The 26,342-nt window shown below is 33.8% G+C and overlaps 2 protein-coding genes across 2 annotated transcripts; both read left to right on the top strand.

Annotated features, from left to right (window-relative positions):
* The first annotated feature begins 249 nt into the window (after positions 1 to 249).
* Positions 250 to 14,174, top strand: LOC130644779 (uncharacterized). The gene is made up of 4 exons (XM_057450510.1): positions 250 to 383; positions 505 to 604; positions 5,293 to 5,378; positions 5,823 to 14,174. Exons 3-4 carry the CDS (start codon positions 5,294 to 5,296, stop codon positions 13,877 to 13,879), a joined length of 8,142 nt encoding a protein of 2,713 aa, XP_057306493.1. The 5' UTR covers positions 250 to 383; positions 505 to 604; position 5,293; the 3' UTR covers positions 13,880 to 14,174.
* Positions 14,175 to 18,110: 3,936 nt separating this feature from the next.
* LOC130644778 (synaptic vesicle glycoprotein 2C-like) lies at positions 18,111 to 26,001 on the top strand. The gene is made up of 10 exons (XM_057450509.1): positions 18,111 to 18,381; positions 18,474 to 18,605; positions 18,864 to 18,979; positions 21,146 to 21,428; positions 21,652 to 21,735; positions 21,934 to 22,071; positions 23,251 to 23,339; positions 23,760 to 23,995; positions 24,345 to 24,504; positions 25,732 to 26,001. Exons 1-10 carry the CDS (start codon positions 18,199 to 18,201, stop codon positions 25,913 to 25,915), a joined length of 1,605 nt encoding a protein of 534 aa, XP_057306492.1. The 5' UTR covers positions 18,111 to 18,198; the 3' UTR covers positions 25,916 to 26,001.
* Positions 26,002 to 26,342: the final 341 nt, after the last annotated feature.

The following is a 26,342-nucleotide window of genomic DNA, read 5'->3' as shown; positions in this document are numbered from 1 at the left end:
TTTGCTTAACAGGCCTGTCTTTCTGAATTTCATTTTAGTATGTTTAAATCTTGATTGTGTTATTAAAATACAGTCTGACAATTGGGAAATGTCATATGGCTTGAGAGAAATTTTTGAAACAAAAAATTTGGTTTTATGACCCTTTAGCTTCATATTCAAAGTTATTTAATGTTGTAGTGTGGATTTCCCAGGGCTGTAATTACCAGCCTGTATATCCTTCATATAAAGATGGTAGCCACTCCTCATGTGGCCATTCAAGTAACCACTGGTGCAGCACTGAAATTATATATAAAGTATAAGAGAGAACTTTGTCTTAATTGATAATGCTTTTCATGTAAAACATTTTTTAAATAAGTTTGCTCTGATTCTCAATAAGGAAACAAGTATGTATTTTATGAATTTATATATTTGGTTTCTTATTAAAGAATTGTTGATATGAACTTTATGGATTTAAAAAATTTAAAAACTTTTTGTTTTCATTAATTTGTTTATTATTATTTTTAGAATAAAAAGAAATGAAATAAAATATGCAAACATTCCAGAGACATTACAAAATTTTGCATTAATTAGAGTGGATATATTTATATTGGACAATTTTTCAAAGGTAATCAATCAATTTATCTTTATTATTTTAGATTTATGTTTTCCTGTTTGTTAATGAATAATGGCTTATAGGTAATGTTTTTGTTTGTAATTCTTTTCTTTTCAGTTGGCTACAGGGATAAATAAATTTCTTGTGGACTTATTTGATTCAACAGAAGGTTTTAAAGAATTTTACTCCAAAATAAAATATTTCTTTGCGGTGAGAAAGTTTCGTAAGAAAAAAATGTAAAATTTTGTGATTTACTTTCGCAAATGAGTGATTAAATCACTCTCTCACTCAACCGGAAAAGTGAATTTCGTGTGTAAAAAAAAAAACTTTTGTGATTTTCTATTCTTGTGCATTTTTTTTCACTAAATAATTTGGAATTTTGACAAATAAACAGAGATTTATTTACATCAAACATAAATTTGTCTTTCTAATTCAAAAATTATTTAATTAGAAAAAACCATCAATAGCACTACGCTCATCATATTCTCAACATTTCATCAGACATTTTCATCATCACTCTTGGTTTCTCCATTTTGCTCAGCTGATAAAGCAGTCAAGAGTCATTTTTTTCAAATTTCTTAATTAAAGGCAGCAAAGGTTCTTGATGAATATCTGGGGATCAATTTTTTGACAATTAATGTTGACATAGCATTGTTTTTGAGTTTTTGAAGAAAAATTTATTTGATATTTTGCTGCAACAAGAAATTCCAACACGTTCACTCTTACACTGGTGCTGTGAGAGGCTTTCATTATTATGAATAGTTTTAGAAACTTGTCAAAATAAAAGAGGTTGCACTGTTTTTTTGAAAAATTCAACTTATGTGACAAAACAGTGAAGGTAATGCAGAAAGATGAAAAGAGTGTTAGGCATTTACCACGAGTACTTAAAGGGTAGTATTAGAAAATGTACAGCTTGCAAAACGCTACCTTCAATTGCTTAAGGATCATTACACAGGACCTAAGGACGAGGAAATACTTGGATCTTCTATCACTGAAGCGCTTCCAGAACTTGAACAAACAAATGAAGCCAGCTCCAAAAAAAAAAACAACATGTTTTATGATACCTATTTTCAAAACAATTGCTGTTTAGTTTAATTTTAATAGGTTAACTTTTGACTGCAACTTCTAGCACCAGAAGGCAAGATTGCCACCTTGACAAGTAAAATTATATCTCCTTAATTGCAGAAAATAAAAGCCATACCATTTGACATAACAGTTCATATTGCTCTGTCAAATGACAGGGAATTGAAAAACCTTTATACGTGGAGCAGCGTTTCCAGTTTCAAATTTAGTTTTATTTTAATTTTTCTATATGTGTGTCACTCTTTATAATTCTCAGTTAAAAAGAAAATCTTCTGCATTTAAGAGCTTCAAAGTAATAAAAACAATAGCAACTGCAATGGCAGCTATTCAGAGTCTACCATGAAGAACTTTTTTTCACAAATGATTATCATGAAAATGATATTACTAACACTGAATATGTAAGAAAAGACTGATCATTGAAAGATGATTATTTTAAAAATGATAGTGCATTATATAAAAAAGATACAGGTAAATATCATATTTCAAGAACTTTCCTCAATCAATAAGTATATATACTTTTGCATTTACCATAAATGACGAAATAACTATTAAATTTTAACTTAGGCCTTGGAATGCTTTTTCGTCAGGGGCAGTTAATTTAGCAGGGGGCATTTCATATTTCATTCATAAAACGAATTAAAAGAACAAAAAATTGTCAATGTTTTTTCTACTTTTTTTTAATTTTGAAATTAACATAAAGACATTAGAAAAAAAATTCAAATACTTCGATTTTAAACTGACCTTTGCTGTGCCAATAATTATTAAAGATAATATACAATAATATATACTCTTGAAGGTCTTAGTATGCTGATGTAAGAAGTGGAGATCTCTCAATAAAACAGTAGATATCATGTGATCTTGAAAAAACAAGAGATGCGGTGAGAATAAGAGAAAAGCTTTATTTAGTTAGCAATTATAAGAAACACAAATGCATTGCATTATCTTTTTAAATATATTTATAATAAACAAAACTTAGGAAATAAATTTTCAGCTATAGAGTTTTAAAATAGCTTTACAAGTTTTAAAATAGCTTCACAAGAAGCGTGTGTCCTGATTGTAAATAAATTGATGCGACGTCCACTCCTGGATGGTAATTTTCCTGACTTAGCCGTGTCACCTGATTATGTAAGCTTCACTTACAAAACAAAGGCTGATATTTAACTACAAACTATCAGCAAAGATGATCATAACAACCATATGAAAAAAATCACATAAAGAACAGGCACAAGCTAAACAATCCACTACAAAAAATTACCACTGTGTAATAGCACTCAACCTGGCGGTCAAAGTTTGATCAGCTAGGCTGTTAAATTTTTTTGGACTATTTATTTTATCTATTGATACAGAAAGCTGAATAAACATATAATTTACTTATGAGTGAATAAAAGGTTTTATAGACAGAGTTTTCTTCTTTCTTACAAAATTAGGCGAGCTTATCTCGTCGTTAGATCTGAATAAGCACTCCAGCATTGGTACTGTAAGTAAGTACTGTAAGGAATTTATATAGTTAGGGTTGCTTATTGAAAAAAATTCTTTTAACCTTGAGTGCTTAATTGGCATGTGGTGGTTGTTGTTTCATTAGCTACTAATTTTTTAAGCCTAATTTGCACTGGAGGAAATGAGTTCATTGTCACAACAAAAACTTGTTGCTTCACTGGGAACTAAGAAGCAATAAAAATTGTAGGCTTGATAAGAAGGCAACAAACATCCTCGTCAGCTAAATTCGTTTCAAAGTTTTATTTCAAAGGAACACTGCGAATGCGAGACAAAGAACTCTTCTCCTTATTTTAACCTTTAAGATTTAAAAAGCGTTGTTACCAGTATGTGCATTTTATCAAACTTGATTATCATTTTTGTAGTCAGGAAAGTAAAACAGTTGTATTTCACGAATTATTATTGAGCAAAAAAATTTTAAATATCCATAAATTTGTGATAAAAACTTGGAAGTAACCTCATGGCAGGTCTGAACTTAATTGAAATGATTATCATTTAACCTTCATCTCTGTCTCATGGTGGTAAGCACCTTTTAAATTCCTTTTTTGGTAAAAACTTTTCAACTACATCTTTCCATTTTTTTTTTTGCAACTATAGCAAGTAAAGTGATAAAAGAAGTTAATTGTTCCTTTGTCAAAATGGATTCTATCACCTTTAAAGTTTTAAGAAGAAAGCTTTTTGAAAAATGTTTTGTGACGACGAGTCAAGCCGACCAAAAAAATTGAGTATATGTAATATCTCCCTTTTAGTTGCAAAGAAGTCTCTAAGCGTAATCATAATTTATAAGCTTAATTTAAAATTTCACATTTACACTGTTCTTCCTTTTAATGTTATTGTTTACTAGAAAAAAATTCTTTCCATTCTTTTAGATAACTAATTTATAGGTTGTTTGTTTATAATTTAGATTAAATTCTCAATTTAATCCTATCTTTCCAATTTTCAACCTGGCCACTTGCTTAGTGAATTCTTAGTTTTTGAGCCTTGAATTAGTAAAGGATTGTTTATATTAATTAAAATTGTTATTGTTTAAAAGTATGCTTAAGGGAACCCTTTCAAATCTTTCAAAATATTTGAGATTAATTTTACTTGTTTATAAAGAAGACAGTGCCAATAGAACTAAAGCCATATTAGCTGTCATATTGCATAAAGATTGTGTATGATTTAGAAACAGGTTGAATTGAAGGATAAATTTAATTTGTATAATTTAAATTTTTTCTTACTAAATTTTAACAACAAAGTAACTAACAAGCTCTGAAAGTAAAGTGTTCCAAACTGGAAATGTAACTGGTAATGTTTGAATTGATTTTGGAAAAAGATAAGAAATACAATGTAAAACTAAAAAAAACACCTGTCATGTAATTTTAAAATGTGATGTAAGCTTCTGCAGGTATCAATGGATGGTGCTGTTAGAGAATTACAAAATGGAAAACAAATATGAACATAAATATTTACTTTCAAATCACAAACCCATGATTATGCTTTTGTTGAATGATACCTTTATATGAAAAGTCTTCTTCACAAAAGGAAAGAATGATATACATTAATATCAATTAAGAAAGCTATTAATGAAATAACATTTCGAACTGCTATATTTTAAGGATTAAATTTGGGAATTTGTGTTTTCTTTATGTTGATTTTTCACTGGATGCTTGTGCAAACTTCTCATAGTGAGGTGTTTGATTTTTTTCAACATTATTTAAAAAACCCATAAAAACGTGTTTCTAGGGTTCCCAGTTGGAGATTGAAAACCTTGAAATTAGACTAGGAAACCTTAAAAACCTTATTTATTATACTCTTTAAAGGAAAACCTTAAAAATCTGCAAAATATAAATTGTTCAGAAACATTTTTATTTGGTTATGATATATATTGATTAAAAGAAACTTGTTGTGTTTGCACCCTTTTAAATACTTACTTCCAATTTTGATATTTTACATAAGTCTTGTTTGTGCCTAGGGATTTTCTTATGTTAGTTTGTTTAAGAACCTTGATATGTGGTAAATATTTACAAACAAACAACTTAAAAATCTTGAATGTATTAAGAAAAGGTTGATTGCAACTGTTTTTTCTTCTTAGATTTTCCTGTTTTTATTATTTCCAAGGTCCTAAAATATTTTCTTTTCAGGATGGATAAACATCGCACAAAACATCACGATAATCACTCATCGAGACATTCGTCGCACCACAGAAGTTCAGTATCACACAGCTCAGGTATTGTTCATTGTGATGACAATTATTCAGTGTGAATATGAAACCAAACAAAAAAGTACTTCACTTGCAGAATCTCCTCATCGATGATTGCACACATAAAGTAAATTTCAAATTAAAACTTAAGAAAATTTGTTTTGAAAAATTTAAATTAACTAAATTTCGTTTTTGATTTGAAGTAATCACTATAATGGGATGGTACGGTATCAAGGGAAAACTCTTCGTAGAATGTAACAATATTTTCGCCAAATGACGATAATATTTCCTAAAATTCTTTGTATAACTTTCCCTAACAAATAACGAACAATGCAATCACCCTTTTACCATATAATAATAACCCTAAGGAGAACATAAGGCTTTATTAAGACAAAATAATGTTGATGACTATTTTTCCTGTTAGGGTTTACTTTATTTAAGCTGTATTGGTGTGACAAATTTTACATTTAGACCACAGATACGCAACGTCTCCTGCATCTAGTCATTCAAGCAGCAAGAGTTCGCGCCATTCTGAAAGATCCATTAGTAGTGGTAGACAAGAACATCACACCCCAAATTATCGAGATCAGGAAGACCGTTATTCACGCTTGCAGTCTTACAGCGCTGAAAAGAAACATAGCAGGCGTAATAACGATCACGATGTGAATATGGATGTTAATTATCAGGTTCAAGACGAACGTCATGTTAATGGAGAAAGAAAAGGGAGCACACTGCTAGACAGTAGAGTTTATTCGGAGAGAGAATTGACTAAAACCAAAAAAATGGAGAGTCCTCGTTCCCTAACTTCAAATAAAAGCAATAAACCTGGACATAGCACATTTAACTCGTCAGGTGTGGCTAGTATTGCAGGGGCACGTAAAGCTCGAAGTTTAAGTGCGGAGAAGAAGAAGTCACCAGAAAGAAAAAAGAGTACCGGTCCTCGCTTGAATGATTTAAATCTTCAGAAAAAGTTGCTTCTGCAATATCAACAATCCAACGCTCTACTTCTTCAAAACATCAATGCTTTGTTTCTTTTAAATCAGAAAGTATCGCCTGGCGCTTTAAAGAGCCCAGTCTCTCTCAAGAGTCCGGTTACTCCTCCAAGTATAACAAGTCCTGTCACGCCAAATAATCAGGGGATATTTAATCAGTTTGACTTTTCGAATACTAACAAAACCAATATGTATAAACAATTGGGTACAATCTTTACAAAAAGCAGTGGAGATACTTCATCAAATCAGTCTCCCACCCAAAGTAAATGTTCGGATCAGTTGAATATTCACAGCACCAACGTTAACAATAAGCTAGTTATACCTGAAAGTTGTCGCACAGATAAAGTTAACATTTCAAAAACTCAAAACCTGAATGGCAACAGCAAGCAAAACACAACATTTCGAACTACCATTGAAAAACCTTTTCCACCTGTTTCTCATCGTATTGCTGCACCTAATTCAACCAGTCGTATTGCTGCTGTTCCCAGTATAACCAATCGCATTGTTGCCACACCTCATTCAACTAATCGCATAGCTGTTACGCCTAGTTTAGCCAGTCGAATTGGTTCCACGACTAGCTCAACCAATCACGTTGCTGCTATGCCAAGCTCAACCAATCATAGTGTTGCAACACCCAGTTTAAACAACCATATTTCGTCGTCTAGCTCAACCAATCGCATTGCGGGCCTGTCAACTTCGACCAATCGCGTTGTAGCCATGCCTACTTCAACCAGTCGTATTTTAAGCCTACCTGAGAGTTTCCTTTCTCAGAAAGTCTTAGTATCCAAGAAGACAGGTCAATCTAGTAGTGATCGAACTTTGAACGTTTCACAAAACAAGTCGACACCATCTAACATTGCTTTGAAAAGTCGTGGTGATGGAAAATTTACTGCCTTAAAAAATAGCCATGTGATTTGTGATGAAAAACGACTTTTAACGCCTAAAACCTCTCGGAAAGATGTGACAACGCGAACACTTTCTGGAAATCTATCTCAGCCATTACAAAATGTTTTAAGTAATAATAAAGGAACAGATGTTGTTACCAACGTAACGAAAACTGAAAATAATTTGCGACATATTTCGTTCAGTCGTAAATCTTCGCCACCCACTATTACGTTTTGTGATGAAAATTCTGTAATGCTGCTTTCAAAAAAAGAGATAGTTTCTTCGCCAAAAAACCATAAGTTGTCTTTATCGGAATATCACAAACGACGGAGAACAGCCTCACAGAATCTCTCCCCTGGCGTTGATGATGCAATATCAAATGCTGTAAAGGCAACAACTACAGCTTCAAAACAATCACCGCAAGAACCTTTAGCTGCCACATTAGCTAAAGATATGTCAGCGACTTCATCCAACTTGTATCCGCGCGGCGATGCTAAACAACAGTCCTTAGATTCCCAAAAATCTGATGATATGGAAACTCAATATCAAGCCTTTTTGGAAAGCATAGGTTCCAAGGATGGGAAAAATGCGCCAAACAAACCAAAAATCGACAAAGCTCCAAACAAATCAAGAAACGATAAAGCACCAAACAAACCGAAAGACGATAAAACGCCAAACAAACCGAAAGGGATACTAGTGACTGATTCAAACCTAGACGCGCTTCAAATACAATCTGAAGGCATCATCACTCGGTATTTGCGTATGATGTCATCAAATGAGAACAGCAATGACAACGAAATCACTGTGCCAGTTGAAAAAGATTCCACGACAGACAAACAGTTTACAGGCATATTAAAGACTACAGATCACAAGATTGCAAATTCAAGCGAAAAGCCTAAAGATGGTAGTATAAGATGTGATGAAACGCAACCGTCAAAGAAGTATGAATCTACGAGGAATACTGACGAAAAGGGATATAACTTTCCTTTACGAAACGATTCTGAAGTTTTACCTTACAAGGAATCAGTATATACATCAAAAGCAGGCGAAAAAGTCATTCCAACTGAAAAGAAAAACAGCACAAAGAATTTTATCAAGATATTTCCCCGGGTTGAAAAAACTGGTCAAATAGTATCGCCATTTGTAAAAACGAAAAGCTCAGAACCAGTGACACCCAACGACCCCTTTAAATTTGACGATAATAACTGCGATCAAGTCCTTAAAAGTCCTGATACTAACAAATCTAGTCAAAGTTCTGGCAAATCACCAGCTAGTACTTCCTTAGTGGTATCCACATCCAAAGAGTCAGACACTCAAAACACTTTGGATCATAAAAAAGACACCGTTGAAGGAGAGCCGTTGAGATCGAGTATCTTCACCATTGTTACTACTGGAAAGAGACAACACAAGGCGACGTTAAAAAAGAAAGCGTTTCTTGAAGAGTTAAATTCTCAGAAATCGAGACGAAATAAGTTGAAAGAAAAATCTAAACCTACTGAAAAAAGCGATAAAACCAGCGTCAAACCGACTAATAAAACACGTAAACCCAGTGTTGACAAGCCTTCAAAAGAAGTAAATAAAAAAGTGGTCGTTGTTTCCAAGGATAAGAAAAACACCAAAAAACACACTGTTGTAGCGTCTGAGAAAGAAAATCTAAACACCAAAACGCGTAAAACTAGTAGTTCTAAAAACGAGCAGGTCGTTGTCCATGCTACGAACCAATTAGAAGACACCACCTCTATGATCAAGCCGACAGAGATAACTTTTAACACAATGGTAAAAACCGTTATTAACTCTCCAGCCGTTCAGAAAAAATTCAAATGTAAAACATGCGGAGCGGAATTTTGGAAGGAACAAGACTTGTCAAAACATAGCTTGATTCACAAAATGCGTACATACGATTGTTATAAATGTGTCGAGAAATTCACTACTATGAGAGCGTTGACGAAACATTTGCTTATTCATGAAGAAACAGGTGTTGTTAGCACAGATCGACCTCATGATTGCGAAAAATGTGGCGAAAAATTCGAAACTGAAAATCAATTGCTGGTTCACCTGCGTATACACGAAAAAAAAGAAACGGAACATGCGTGTGTATTCTGTTCTGTAAAATATCAACATTTGTCGGAGTTGTATAACCACATCTCGAAATCGCATCCAGAAGGGATGCAACAGGTTTTACGTTGTAGCCATTGTGGCACTTGTTTCAATAAGCTTGGAGAATTCCGAAGCCATCTCATGACGTCACACAAAATGAACAGTAAAGAAGCGTCTTTGGCTTGTCGCAACAAGGGCTTGATACCAGAAGAATACAAGCAAGCTGAGCAGGAGAGGATTCAATTTATTCAAGCGAAAAAACGAGCGAAAGGACTACTCCTCCGCAGTGGTATTACTGTCAAGGTTAGCACCGTTGGACTGAAACGAAAACCTGTAAAACAAACCAGAAGCGGTACAATTCCAAAAAACACTGCTTCTGGTTTGATTAAAGCGAAAGCTGTTCTACAAAAAAGTAAAAAAGTGAAAAGATATTTAAAACAAAACGAGCTCACCCGTGGTAGTAGTCGAACCAAAGTACAGAATTTTAATAGTGAAGATGTGAAAACTGTTGCTGATTTAACATCAAAAAAACGTTCACAGGAAGGTGAAGAGAGGACGAGCAAATCAAAGTCTAGTCGCAAAGTAGATTCTGTTTTTAAAACGAAAGTTCCCTCAAAAAAATTGGAAAAGGAAGAAGCAGTCATACAAAAAGAACGCAAAAAAATCGACTCTGCTGTTGTCGACAATACTGTAAGACATGAAACTATGTTACCAGCGTCGCTTCTCGAAAGTATTTATAATCGTGTCGAAAAAACGAAAAATCTCAAAAAACCTGTTACGAAAGGTCAGACGGGTGCAAAGAAAGCATCTCCCAAACAAGCAGAAAAAGGTGCAAAACAAGCAACACAGGAGGAGAGTGATGCTCAAAACAAGAACATTGCGCCACGAAAACCCAGCTTAGTAAAGGACTTGGACCAATTACGTAATGAAGAACAACAAAAATTGGCGAAGCTGCAATTTGAAAGTGCAGAGAGAACTGCAAGAATGCTAATACGCAATCAAAGAAGAAGTACCGATGATATCCCAAAAAACAAACGAAGGAAACCATCCACTGAAAAGATGGTTAATGAAGCAGAAACTAAAGTTGAACCCCTGAGACTGAAGGTACACATTAAGATGTCAGATTTTGTAAACCAGACAACCGCAACGTTAATTACAAGTTCCGTGAAGGAGGGTCAAGCTAATGAAACAGCACGGAAAACAAACAAAAAACGAAAAGGTAGCAAAAAAAGACCCGTGATTAAGAAACCAAAAGATCCCAGTGCAAAGGCCGTAAGGAAGCGAAGCAAGTATTACATTTATGAAGATGAGTTGCGAGCAATGCGAAAAGAGCCTAACGTGTTGAACGAATCACTGGACAGTGGAATCGGAAGTTTACCTAGCGTCCTCGATGGAGTTTTAACTCAAATCGTGGACTCCGACACAGAACCGTCCACAGTGATAAGTGGAATCGATTATGACAAAGAATATGATTACAGTAAGCAGTCCGAAGAAGTGTTCTTGACGGAGGACGAATTGTTGTCAAGTTTATTGACACTGTCCGACGAAGCGGTTGACGAGGGCGTTAAAAATAAAATGCAAGAGGCTGTCGAACGAAAGATACATACAGATGTAAGGTTAACGCTTGACGATATTTTAAATTATATTTCTGCATGCGACATACCCACTCACAACGAGTTGGCATCAGGAGATTCTACACCAACCTTTGAAGTCTTCACTGGTTTCTTTCCTCTACCAAAGGACGATTCAAACGCAGTGGTTTCTAGTTTATCTCTATCTAAAGATGTTGTTGATTTTTCATGTGTCCCATCCACTGGATCGGAAGAATGTTATACACCAAGTCCGAATTTAGATCATGACTACTTTGGTTTTGTTCCGTGTAATTGCGTACAGGAAGCAAATCTTCTATTTTCAAGCGACTTAGATGAAAAATTTGTTGATGGCACACTGAAGCAAGACAACATTCAATATGTCGAACAAAATGCGCTATTGTATGAAACCGATCATGTAATTATGAAGGAAGTTAGTAACGTGTTATCAAATTTACTTCAATTAATATCAAACACGTGTTCAAAGGACAGTAAAGTAATAGACACTGTTGAAACTATGGAGGAGTTTGAAGCAAATGCAAAACACGACGGAGATGCTTTTGTTGATAAAAGTGGGGATGTATCTGTTGTATCTGGGCATATCCCGGATGATGGAGAAAAACATGTCCCAGATGATGGAGATAATCATGTCCGATTTAGCAAAGATAAGATTTTTACATATGGTGGAGATAAGAATACTCCGGATGGTGAAGATGAGTATGTACTAAACGTTGGATATAAGCATGTATCAACTTCTAAAGATAATCATGTATCAGATGGTGGAGGTAAGTGTTTGTCAGATGTTTATTATGATGAAGATAAAAATCTACCAGATGATGGGGATACGCGTGGGTCTGATGACGAAAATGAGCATGTACGTGATATACCTAATGATCAGGATAATCATGACCAAGATGACAAGAACAAATGTGGCCCTGATGTTAAAAGCGATTGTGAATCCGATGATAAAGGACATGTTTCACATTATGAAAACAAGAAAGAACCTGCTGGTAAAATTAACGAGTTATGTGACAATTCATCCAATGTAGAAGTTCATGTGAATTTTTCTGAAACACGAGTTAACGAAATCTCCGGAACCAGTCAAACAGAAAGTATGCAAAGGACAGAGTTGAGTGTTGAAGATGATAGAAATACTAATAAAACTAATAAGACGGGCAATGAACAATACAGTAATATCAGTGTAAATACCAATATCAACGCTCTGCTAAAAGTTGATGAAATCGGTGAAACGTCTGAAGGGGAAACGTGTGAGGATCAAAATGTGCATATTGGAGAGATCTCAACAATCATCGAAGTAGACACGTTGGATGAAGTAAGGGAAACACTCAACGCAGCATGCTATAAAGTTGCTGAAATATGTTCGAATGAAATATCAAAATCGAAACAGGCTAGTATTACTGACGACAGCGTTATTCCATTCCTCATTGAAGAAATTAATACCACTGCTAGTTCTCTCGACAAAGTGAAGAATAAAAATACAACGTGTCACCAGGATGCTTGTGATATATCCATCTCTCATGACGATGTTTCAGTTGTATTGGAGAGGTTATGTGACAGAGTTAACCAAGTAGTTGAATCAGATGTCAATATGGATGTCATTCAAGTTTTGGATAGTGTTTGCTACAGAGTGGAGAACCTCACAAAGACTTTATCGTATGATTTATGTAGTCAGAGTAGTCCATACACTGCCGAACTTCCACATCAGAGTGCTTCCAATCCTGTGGGTACAGAATTTAAGCATGTTGACTGTAGCAAAGATCAGCATTTGGATTCCTTCAAAAATAAACATGTAGAATCGTGCATTAAAAACAATGCTATCGGGCGGTCGAGTAATTGTGCGAATGAAACTTGTTCAAAAAAAAGAAAATTAAACATTGATTCTAATTGCGATATTACACGTTGTTCTAAAAAGGTCTCTACCTCTCATCGCGCTTTTGAATTTATTGACAGTTTCGATTTACATAATTTTAAGATCAAGACTGAACCGAAAGACTTCGACGACGTGGAGTTGCAGTTGAATGAGCTAAATGAAATCCCAATCGAACTGATTACAGAAATCAACAATAACTTCCCTCATACTTTCCACGCTGTTAACAGAAATACACGTAAATTCTATTCGTGCGATAAATACTTAAGAAAAGAAGAAGCGAACGTTTACTTTGATACGTCAATCATTGAAAACAATAGTTCTGACATACAAACGAGTGGACAGCACGATGAATCGATCGCAGCAAACGATGAACCATACGTACAAATGATTGAAAAACACGATAAACACGATAAGTGGATCGTCGAAAGCAATAGTTCTGTTGCACAAACGAATGGACAACAAGACAAGTCGATCGCAAAAAATGAGTCCAACATAAAAGCGAGTGGACAACGTGATAAGTCGATTATCGAAACGAATAATTCAGACGTAAAAACACGTGAAAAAAACGATAATTCGATCGCCGTAAACGTTAAATCAGTTGTACAAACGTCTTTGCAAAATATTCGAGAAAACGGTAACAACAGCCATACTTGTAAATGTCATTTCTGTCAACGAACTTTTCCACGACATTCGTTATATCGAACCCATCTATTACATCATCACGATATCGAAGAACGAATTTCTTGTAAGATTTGTAAAAACACGTTTAAACGTCGCAGGGATAAAATTTCTCATGTTTGCGTAAAAACATTCAACTGTTCTACTTGTGGTGAGAAGTTTTCGAGTAGCAAGCGACTTTTGCGGCATCAACTGTTTCGACATTCCAATCACAACAACAATGCTTACAAATGTTCGATCTGTGCACGTACATTTTTGCGTCCGTCTTATCTGGCGACTCATAAACGCTCTCATCCAACTCTTTTTCCACACAAATGTTTACATTGTGGAAAAAGTTTCAACAAGAAGTTTGATCTGCGTAAACACGAAACGACTCACGGAACAACCGGAGTTTAATTTCATATTTAACCTGGCCTAAATATAAATACTTTATTTCACGGAATTGACGCTAACTGGTTATAGATGCAGACCGACTCGATTTGCATGGATAAAACCACGCTACTTCTGTCAGGGTGTTTTTTTATCCATGTTAAATGCTTTAATTGCGTTTTTAAAGTAAATTGTAGCTAAAAGCCTTTTTTCAAGATGATTCCTTGTAACTATAAAAAAATAAATTACTTTTATTTTCTAAATTCATGGCAGTATTTTGGCTCTTGTAATGTATTTGAAAGTTTCTAAAAAAAATCGCGTTAATATTACTTGGATTTTTAAATGTCCGTTGCCTTCGCATTCGGGTAAACACGTACGGCAAGTCGAGCTTGTCATTCGCATTTATAACCGATCTCGTTAACTTGCGACGCGATAAAGTTATTTTTATGTAATAAGGTCGATAATTTTTGGAATTTTAATGATTCGTATTCTTCAACAACATCCGGATCTCTTTGGTAGCTAATTCTTTTTAAAGAATACACCTTTTCGGCTTGAACCACTGTAGGGATTAACACTGTAGGCATTTTCGTCTGAACGTCAACATTCATATTTCCATTTTACTCTTATTTCGACTTTTTGCTGTTCTACAACTTTTACAACCCACAGAGCAAAACTTCTATCGAAAAAAATTTTTTTATGCCTGAAAAGTTACGTTTATTTTGTAGTGTATATATTTTTAAAAAATATTAAGTTTGTATATAACTACGCAACTTTCGTTTCTACCTTGATTGTACAAATAGTTACGGCTGTCTCCATCCCGTCTCCAAAAACCTTACAGGTACTACAGGTACTTGTAGGTGCTGCAACAGAGTAGTCGTGTAAATTGTTCTCATATTTGTAACATTGAACATCTTGGTAGTTAATATTTTGAGGTTTTAGGGTGATTGACAAGGGGATCTTTTACTGTTAAAAAAACAGTAACTTCTTGTTTGATTTAAACTGACATAAAATCGTCTTTGACACTATCCACGTCAATAGTTTTAAAAACAAACGTTAGCATGTTTTACCCAAAGAAAATTATTTGAACACCTTTACCCACTACATTTCTTTTGTGTAAATTTATAAAAAGCTGCTAGTCTAAATATAAGTTTGGTTGTTAATCAATAAAGCAACGTCGTACCCAGGAAATTTTGCATTATGGTGAACTTGATAAGCGGTGATAATGTCATAAAAAGCCTTCGGGGACGAGAAGTTTAGTAACGTAAAACTGAATTTGCTCTTTTGCGTTGAAATCTTAAAATTAAATCTAAACTTTTCATTAGGAGGGTATATAAAAGGGACATATAAAATAATAAATTTCCCTGTCTGGTTTTCTCACATTTATCTAAAAAATGTTGTGTTAAGGCAATGGAAGGAAATGGTGGCGCAATTTAGTTCCCATAGCTCTGCCTTCATTGAACGTAAAACCTTGGCAACAAGTTTGAGACGGTTGTTTAAAAGAGTGTGACAATACGAACTCGTCTCCAGGACATTCTATATCTTTCTGACATTAGGACGGCGATCGGACATGCTCGTATCGCCGTCCTGGATGTCGTAAAATATATATACACGAAGGTCTCTCTTCTCATTTTATTTTCGTAGTGAGAATGTTATGCGACGTAACACTTCTATTCGAATAAAGAATCCCATTCTGTTCAAACACTTATTGGTTTCAAAATTAAAAATTCCCTCCGCGTTTAACAAAATGTGAAAAGTGTAAATTAAAAAACGTGAAGTATGGAATTAAAATTTCGATGTTTTTAAAGTTTGCTGTAGTTTCCAATTTCGTGTCTAGGACCACTAACCTGTCGATGTCAGAAAAGTTACAAGATGCTTTTTCTCAGGACGAGGTTGTACAGTTGCAGCTTTATTTCATGGCTCTAGGGACGAAGTTGGCTCAAACCAATATTAGTTACACACTTCATTGAGTTCAAAAAAATCAAATTGTATTGCTGCCATATAAAAAGTTAGATTGATTAATAAATATGTATTATTTATTTTGAAAGTTTTTGACGATTTATTTTGTATCCCTGTTTCCCTTTCCCTCCCTCTCTGATAAAACTTTGTACCAGTGGCAGAGTGTCCGAAATCTTAGTCAATGGGTGGTCTTCACCGTGGACCCAGGAATATTTTTCGTGCATTTTGTTACACGAGATCAAAATAAACTTACTTTCTACCAGTTGTTTACAGTGCTCTACAGAAAACAGACGAAAAAAACTTATGAATGAGAAAAGAGACATTTTTTGCATGTGAGTTTGACATAGTGTCCAAGAAACATAATTTCTTAAGTTTAATAGCCGAAAACTATCTAAAGCTTGGTTCCCACTGTGGTTTAACTTGAGTTTAAATATAAAACCTAAAAGGTTTTAAATGTGTGTTAAAAATTAAAATAAAACCTGAGCATTCCCATTGTGTTTTAAAAGCAAAAACGCGTTTCTCTCTTGGTAGCTTTTGTGTGATTTATCAAAAATCACTGGCGAATAAGTTCGCTAAGATTCTCTTCCTGTACCAAAGTTTTATTTCTGCCATTTTTTATTCTCTTTTCTGTCTTAATGTGAAAATGCGCCTTTGAACTTTAAACCACAATATCAAAATTTTTTGATCTAAGGTTTTATTTCATCTGTGGTTTCTGATTTGATTATGCTGCATAAATTATGTTATATTTAAGCAATAGCAAATTTTAACATTTTTCTCTCATCAGTAATTTTAGACCTGTTAAGGGATGTGTATTTAAACTTTATCAATGAATAGATATTGTAAAGGTGATATGATTACCATAATTTTTTGGTCGTCCTAGGCTTGTACTTTTACTATTTCTAACTCAAATCAAACAACATTTCATTTGACAATAAAACTGTATAACATATGCCAATATTTAAGAACCTTCATGTTTGCTAAGACAAATACATATATGGTCTTTAGCATAATTAATCAAGCTTCTATTTATAGTTGTTCAGGATAGCAAGCATCAGAATTTACATCAATTTGACAATCTTTAATTATCTTTAATTAGATTTTCCAAATTATGCACCCCAAATCTGGTTTCAATGGTTGTTCTACTTCCAGTTTCTCTGCTTGTGTACTGATTTTATGAATTCCATCTTAAAATGCAACATAAATTTGTGAATAATTTCAGGCTCGTCATAAGCAATAGAACAAAGCTATATATAGAACAAATTTTAATGATCTTTCAGAACTAACAACAGTTCCCTAACTGTCATATGGAAGCAATCATAACTTAATAGTTTAATCCAGCAAATATCAATGTTCTTTTTATTTTAGATATTTAATTATTGTTAGCCTAAGGTATGTTACTTAAGACTTTATACAGATTGATAACATATACAATCTGCTATTTTTTATTGTTTAAACTATTAAAACATGATGCTAGAAGGCGTTTTTGCTGTATTGTGAATCTACAACTGTAAGAATATGATTGTAAAGGACTAAAATAACATCTTCTTTTTCTTTCAAATAAGATGGTGCAAAGCTTTATATTGAAAATGAAACATGTGAAAACCGTCAGCTCCCTACAACTTCACGCACCTAAAAATTGTTTTCAAAGATTTTGGTGCGTGATTTATCACTCGTCTGAGTATATTAGGTGTGTGATGACAAGGGATTAAGAACCTGTAAATAAGTACGCAATCATGTAACGATAATGGGAAGGTTTCTCAACCTTTTTCCATAATGCCACTGGCTGACATGCCTGTAGTAGAAACTTAGGTGTGGCCCCTTTTACCTTGAATGAAAAAGTATCCTAGTGGTTTTGACCGACTTTCCTTTTGTGCCTACCCCCATTTCTCAACAATGAAAAGTTTGGTATGAGTACCACTAGTTTCAGCCAGCCTCTAACAACTCTATTATGCAAGTTACATTTACATTAAATTTATTTAATTATGCAGGAAACTATAACCACTAAAAATGGTGTTTAACTGTCCCTGTTTGGAACTAGACTTTTTCTCGCAATTCTGTACTTTAAAGAAATCTCTTTCTGCTTCTTTTTCTTATCCAAGAAGTGTTACTGTCTTGACTGTTTAATTCAAAATAAAAATGATCAATGAGTTTTACCATTTTACCTTTTCATTTAAAATGTAAGTGCTGCATTGCCATATTCTGACCAAAAAAATGAAAATTTTAACTATCATCTTAATCCTTCTAGATTTATTGATTACTAAGTTTTACTCGTGAAGTTATATTTTTATTTGTTATCTTTAGAAATGTATATTAATAACATCAACAATTCTGTAATTCATTGTAAAAACATGTAAACATGTAAGAGAAAGATATAAAGGAGAAAAACTGAAATGGATCCTGAAGAAGACGGAAGTAACGAGACTTCCGGTCTTTTAAATAGTTCTAAAGAGGAAATTTTAAACGAAGCTGATCTGTATGAAAAAACAGTCTCTTCTTGTGGTTTTGGAAAATTTCAAGTTTTTCTTTTGTTAATTTGTGGATGGGCATTGGCATCAGATTCTGTAGAAATTCAGGTTTGATTTTTTTAATGAAATACCACTAATTATGCACTAAGGCTACATTTAGTAATTTTGTATGTTTGTCAACAGTTATCTTATGGTCATAGGTGGTTTCATTTGTTCTTCCATCAGCATGTGATTTACACATGACTTCCTCTGAAAAGGGATGGTTAAACGCAATCATATTTGTTGGTATGATCTGTGGTGGATATACATTTGGTGGTGTTGCTGATATAAAGGTATATTGGATTATAGTTGAGATTACAACTTCTAAAAGACTTAAGAAGCAACTTTTTTCCCTTTGCCTCCACCCTTTTTTATCCTTTCATAACATACAGAAATAGCATTTTCAATGCAGGAGTCCCTTTGAAGTCAACTATATGTTTTTAAACAGATTAATTTTCAAAAAATGTGTCTCAGCTTTTATTCACCTCCTTACTTTTTATGGTGTTATAGCCTTATTTTAACAGGTTAAAAAATTATTTACTTTCTTGTAGGGAAGAAGATTTGTATTGCTGTGGTCCATGACTATTAATGGGATATTTGGATTGGCATCTGCTTTTTCACCCTATTTCATATTGTTTCTCTTTTTGAGATTTTTAAGTGGTATTGGGTAAGTAGTTACATTTTGTCACACAAAAATATATTTTTACCGTTGCTCATTGACAACTGGACACCTGAAATAAGACTAATCAGAAATACATATCTAGTTTATATTGCTGTTTTTTTCCTCCTTTTCACTTATATTTGAAATATTAGATGTACTTTTTTGAATTTTTGACTACATTTTGTTTAAACATACTAGGCAGCAGACCGGTGTTTTTACTCTTTTATACAAATAGAGTTCTTCCAAATATGTATAGTCAAGCAGCTTGCAAACCTAGGGGCCCTGTCTCTCGCTCTGCAACCCTTTCTATATTGGTCTAGTTGATTTAACCATAGCGGTCATGATTAAGCATCACCCAGGAATGTTTCGTGAAAACCAAAAGTGTAATAACTTAAGAATAAACAGTGTTATTGATTTAAAAGTTGTTGTAGGTTTGTTTAAAAAAATTTTAAGGAAATAGCATATTAGTGTAACTGTAGTTTCTGAGTTCCAGAATTAAGGTTTCAAGGAGGACGATAATCGTTTTTAAAGAAAATATTAAATTTTGATCAAATAACAAAAAAATAAACATAATTTTTTTTATCAAAATTATGTTTTCTCAAGCCTGCGGATATGTTAAGAAACTTAGCTTGTTGTTATCTTTTTAGGCAAAATGTTGATTAAGCTTGAGCCACCACTTTCTATTTTGCACGCAGGGCTAATGCGCAACATAATACACAACTGTAACTCAATTTATCTATATTATAATACCTGTCTGTCTGTCTGTCTGTCTGTCTGTCTGTCTGTCTGTCTGTCTGTCTGTCTGTCTGTCTGTCTGTCTGTCTGTCTGTCTGTCTGTCATGCAAAATGGTAGCTTAGCTGCGCAAGTAGCGAGACGCACGTGATGCGGTGTAAAAAGGACGGGCGAACCCGTGGATTTTTCCACGGGCTAACGACTAGTTTTAACTATTAGTTTTCAAAGTATATTAGAGGCCTCCCTTAGTACGAAAACAAATAGTCTTTTATTACTAATATTAGTTTCCATTGGATATTTAATATTTGTCATTGTACAAAAACAATGGGATCTCAAACAGTTTTCTGCTTTGATTAAAATAAAAAAAGAAGATGCCATGACATACATATTTAGGACAACGTGCTGTCATTGTTATAGTTGCTTACCTAAATACATCTAAAGCATCTTTCAGCAAAAGCATGGTAATTGCTAAACCATTCAAGATTTCTGTGGCTTGTTAGCTATAGCTAGCTAGCTAGCTATACCTTCACCTTTAACCATTAATACAAGTTGAGAGCAGCTAAACATGTCTAACACTAGGCTTTCAATGTTTTAAATGTACAATTTAAAAACATAATACAGAAGTAGTTAAAAACAACAAAATAAACATATTTGTATGTAGCCAAAAAAATGATAATGTCCAATATACTTCAAAAAAGAAAATATTAATAGATATGCATAAAGAAGCGCAAATGAGCTGTAAAAAGGACATAAACGAGGTGCAGATGTTCTTGCTGATTTAAAGTAACATTGCTTTCAGAGATTTTAACTACGGGCATGTTTTGTAAAGAAACTTGTGCTACTTAAAGCCACCATCTTTGGTTCACTGACAGACAAATGTATGGCCAGCATTAGATTTATTTTTGAGGTTTTATTTCATAACTAACATACTAGGGTTGCAGTATTTTTTTTACGTCAATAAAAAATATAAATACATTTAACCACAATCTATCTTTTACTATGATGCTACATGCAATTTATATTATGGGTCGTTTTGTTGTTCTGATGCTTTAAAAAAGGATTAATTTGAACGATAGTCAACCACCACAAACACTAAGTAAAAAAATCACAATTGTCTATGTGGCAACTTATTTAAGTTCTCCAAGTATTTAGCGATAACTAATTTTACCAAAGTTTTGAAGAGATATTGTGTGTTGTTGATAACCAGGAAATTATGTCAGTATTGTTTGACATACTGTTTGTGAAAATTTATTTTGCGTGAAAAACCACTAACACTCAAAATAGCGATTTACTTATTTATACTAGCTGGGTTGGCACTAATCCAGCTAGCATGAGTTAATTGAGTAGTATCCAAAATATATTTAATAAACCAGACACTGTAAAATTTATTCATTAAAGTTTAAACAAGATAGTCTTGACTTTTTGTCTTTAATATTTAGTGTTGGCGGTGCAATGCCCGTGCTTTTCTCCTATTTTGTGGAGTTTATGCCAAAAGCACGTCGTGGTCCCATGATTGGTTTTATGGCTAGTTTTTGGATGTTTGGCAATATCTTGACATCACTGGTAGCCTGGCTGATCATTCCACATATTGAAATTGGTGGATATATTTTAGATTTGTGGTTTGGCAGTTGGCGAATATTTGTGGCTCTTGGAGCTTTCCCAAGTTTGTCTGCAGCTATGCTTTTAATTATTTTGCCTGAAAGTCCAAAATATCTACAGAAGGTGTGTATTTGAATATCCCACTTTGTTTTTGTTCTCATTTGTTTTTACCTAATTAGGGGAAGACCAAGGACACAAAATGGCTAATTTTTTTCATTTTTTTGTGCCAGAAATTCATATTTTTTCAATTAAAAAGGTTTTTGCACGCAAAGTTTAGGAAGTTTAATTTTTACTTTATCATTCCATTTGTTGTGAAAACTTTAAAAAAAGAAGTGTTTATTTACAGGTTGGTAAAGATGCAGAAGCGACTGATGTGTTTACAAGAATGTTTCATGCTAATAATGGTTGTGATAAGCCAGTACCAATAGAAGTAAGAATTACTTTTCATAGATTAAGTTGAGTGGGGAAAATTAGAAATATGTCAAATTTTAGAGGAATAAAAAGGAATAAAAAGGAATAAAGGTTTTATATAATACTTCCACCTTGCTAAAATAAATTGACTTCTATTTTTATGTTTTTATAAAACCTTGTTTTGATGGAATAATTCCGGCTACTCCATGTATCTTAGATCAAAGAGTTTTCAGAAGCCTACTATAAGTCATTATCAGTGAATGCAGAAGAAGATGATGATGATACATATGTGGCAGATCCTGAATCATGCATTTGTAGCAATTTCTTGGGTAGCTGTGTTCATACTTTGGCGCAAGTAAGTTCTTTAAAGTTGCTGTATATTTTTGTGCGTATATGTGTGCGTATGTGACAAGGTTTCCACGCCTTTTTGAAACTCTCCAATTCTCCCTAACCTACTCAAATCTCCCATAGAATTAGATTTTTTAACAACTTTCTTCTCAAATCTGCTCAATTTTAATTTCACAACCTGTGACATGTGTTTATTTATAAAATGTATTAAAACGTACAACAAAAGTTGTTCTTCACTCATCGCATTTAAATTCTATTTAAAAAATTATAAAATGTCCTCAAATCTCCAATTTGTTTTATAAAATACCTTAAAAAGGTTAAAAATTCTCCTCAAAAGTCCTCAAATTATATAGAATTGACGAGTATAACTATAACACAACCAAGAAAAAACTATACTGTCTAAGCCTTTTGATTTAGAGAAAATAAGTTTAATATTTCGGTAAAGTTCATGGAATGTTTTTGTAAGGATCGTGTAGTGACTTTAGCGTGTGGCGACTTACGAAAGTGAAATCTTGGTAATCTCGAATATATGCAGAACCTTTTACAGACAGCGGTTTTCTCTCGCCTTTTCATTCAAAAGTCATTGGAAAAAGTGCCCGTATATTGTCAAAATATAGATTTGTCGAATTTTGTGATTTAAACATAATAGAATAGTCTGTATTTAACAGCAATTGTCACATTGAAATATAGGTATGCTACACACGATATCTGCACAAACATAACTACGATATAAAAATATTTTTTTGCTCAAAAACCTGCGCAAAATTTTTAAACAAAAAGTGATTATTTAAAATATCTTTTGACGAAGATATTTATTTTCATCAAAAGCTTTTTTGCGACCTAATCCCACTTTCGGCCAAAATTTGTTTTACAAAAAAAATGCATTTATACAGCGGAGTTAAAAATATTGACCACTTAGTAGAATTTTTTTTTTTATTTCGACATACAATCTTGCTTCTTATTATTTTTGACTGACAATTAAAATTGTGTTTTCAAACTGCTATAATTGTCCAGACTTTTTGAGCCTTTCAGGGTTTGTTTTACCTCAGTTAGAAGACTATATTTGGGAGGTTGCTCGTCTTAGCCTAGCCATTTTTTGGAATCGCTCTGTTTCATATGAGGAATCTTGCTTCGGTTATGGCTTATTTCTGGTCAATTGTACACAAGTATTGTTCCATTTTTTCAGGTTTTCAATTCTACCAAACAGCTATTTAAACCTCCATTATTGTTGCCAACTGTGATTTTGCTTTTTGTTTGGTTTACGCTCTCCTTCGGGTAGGTTGAATTTTGTGTGGAGTGATTTGTAACATATTCAATATATCGACATGAAGTAAAGTTGAGACAGAGAGACAGAGACATTTAGCTAAGATTTTGCAAAACAGTTAAAAACAACTAATTCACATTCTGAGCCTGGCTCAAGTTTTCAAGCTTAAAAATGTTTGAATTGAGTTAGGTTCCTTTTTAGTTTTTTTCTTTACCAATATTTTTTCGTTACATTTTACGTTTCTAATGTTAGTCCATTTTCACCTTAAAAAAGGCTGTAAATAGCTTTCGGCGTTTTTGAAAAAACGCAATTGGAACAATACTAACTCCAATGTCGTAATGAAATGAACACATCTCGGCCAAAATCCGTACATTCTCATGGAAAACGTGCTTTGATATACTTTTTTATTCGCGATTTATTATTTTTATTAGGTATTACGGATTGTGGATGTGGTTTCCCGAAATTTTCAAACGCATCCAACATGGCGGCTCATCCTGCGGCGGTGGTGTTTCCGTCAACTACACAGTACCCAATATGACGTGTTTACAAACCGTCGCTTCAGAGAGTGAGACATACGTTGAGTCTTTCTTCGTTGCTTTGGCCAACCTGCCAGGAAATATCTTCGTCATTATTGCTATTAACAAAGTCGGGAGAAGAGCTATATTAGGTGAGAATCATTTTACCGAGGGTTTTTTTTTTTATTCTCGTTGTTTAATCTTTTTGTTTCTCTCTCGTTCTTGATTTTTTTCTTATCAACTTTTTCCAACAAATACCTTACTAGGAGAGATTTCGTGAGAAAAATATTCGACAAATAGAGCAACTGCGTTTTGTGTAAGTGCATCCACAAGTCCACAATCTATTAAGCACATAGCCTCGTTTAAAAAAATATACGGGAAAAATTCTTGTAAGTTAAGATTTTTGGAGGCAAATTTTTTCTCACTTTCCATTATGAAAAAGCAATCTAAGGCAACTCACACATGGGTCACAATCTTGTATTTCTATTTTTATACACAAAGCTGTTGCCATGGTTTTGTCTGGTGTGACTGTGTTTTTCTTTTGGCTGGTGACAAATCGATTGGAGATGATAATAATGTCGTGTATATTCTCTGGCATCTCTGTCGCTGGTTGGAACGCTCTTGATGCTTTGGCTCTAGAGAACTATCCAACTCATTTAAGGTAAAAACAATCTTGTGTTCTTCCACTTGTTTTCATGTGCCCAAAGCAACAGAAAACACCCTGTTCGGAGAAGGCCCGTTATTTTCCTAAAGAGTATACATATGAGAAAATATTCGATAATTGTACATTTGAGAATGAAACAGGTAAAATTTGAACTTGTTTTTTCATATGAAACACAAAATACACTTTTTAACTGGTAGTAATAGTCAAAAAAGAGAAAAAACGAAAGTATCATGATCAGAGGTCTGATCGGGGTGAAGTATTCTCTGTTGAGAATGAAATACGGTTGTGCTATGATAAATATTCACCTATATGTATACGCACCATCCGGATAAACTATCCAAGTTCATCACTAATATATTGCCGCACGTAGTGTAGTGGATTCGTCTGCGGCTCCCAGTTCTGGGGACCGCGGATCGAATCCCGCTCATTGCTTGGCAGTATGTTCGTGATGAACAAAGTAGTTCTTCTTCAATATAAATTTTACCGATTGATAGCCTTGTGGTAGAGCGTTCGCTTCCAGTGCGGGAGGTTTTCGGTTCAAACCCCGGCCGAGTCATGCCAGAGACTATAAAAGTGTGAATCTATCCTTTCTGCTTAGCTTTCAGCATTTGAATAGGATTGATATCTTAGACGGTTGTCTAGTTGAGCGATTGCTGTGCTTCCACGACTTTCGTAGCTCAAATGGGAGCTTTAAATGCGCTAGGACCCCCTTCGCAGAACCCTGGTTGATAGCAGTACCAATAGGAACTGAAGAGGCTATCCTGGGTAAATAATAGTAATAATAATAATAAAATGTATAGTCTTTTGTTAAATTTTGTAAAAACATAAGCCTCAGATTTTGCCGAAAAATTCTGAGGTTGTGTTCCTATTATTAAGCGAAGTAAATCAAATTAGGCTGAAAAAGACTCCAATAATTAGAACGGCCAGTCTCAGGTCAGATTTTACTGGCTCTTATAAAAATTCGTGTACAGCAATACCGCTTTATGGTTGAGTTAGCAAGTCATAACAAAAAATCAAAACGTTTTAATTATTTTCGCACTGTTCAGGCACTACTAAAGCCACTGATTTTTCAGCGAGTTTATAAATTAGGATTAACCTTACTGATCTAACACATCATCTCTGTGTGAGCTAACTAAGTTATGACTTAAGCTGCTCGTGGGAACCAGGCATTAAGGTTAAACCTTCTTTTTACTAAGTCACATCAAATAGTTTGTATTTGTTTAGATCGACAGCATTTGGTCTACAAGCAACCGTTGGACGCGTAGCTGCAATTCTTGGTAACGTCGTGTTTGGTCAGCTTGTGGATATACATTGTTCTGTGCCGCTTTTACTTGTCGCGTCGCTGTTGGGTGCGGGTGGATTGTTAGCGTTTAAACTACCAAGAACAGACAAGTCATCATTAGATTAGGAATGGTGCTAAAGGAAGGGGGAAGGGAGTGTGACAGTGACTTTTGCAAAAACGTTTAATGTTTATCTTCCTATGGTGACTATAGCTTTGAAAATCTAAGAATAAACAGCTAGATAAAAAGATAATTCAGTCTGATAAAACACGGCAACGATACGTATTATTATAGACAATCTTCTACCTCGACACTGAAAGAAAAAAACTATTTTGTCTAGTGAAATAAAGTTGTATTTTTATTATATTTTACTACATACTTATCGGATTTTGTAATTTAATAACTAACATATTTATATTTTACTTCAATATCACTAATATTGTATTTCATTTTAAATATAATGAAAAATAATAACACAATAACCATGTAACTTGATACATCCTGACTATTTTCTAGTTTAGGCATTAAGTTTTACTAGCTCCCTACTTATATGGA

This window comes from Hydractinia symbiolongicarpus, chromosome 5 (assembly GCF_029227915.1).
Source record: "Hydractinia symbiolongicarpus strain clone_291-10 chromosome 5, HSymV2.1, whole genome shotgun sequence".
NCBI lineage: Eukaryota > Metazoa > Cnidaria > Hydrozoa > Anthoathecata > Hydractiniidae > Hydractinia > Hydractinia symbiolongicarpus.
Note: the sequence above shows the minus strand (reverse complement) of the source record. Positions and strands in the feature narration are given on the sequence as shown.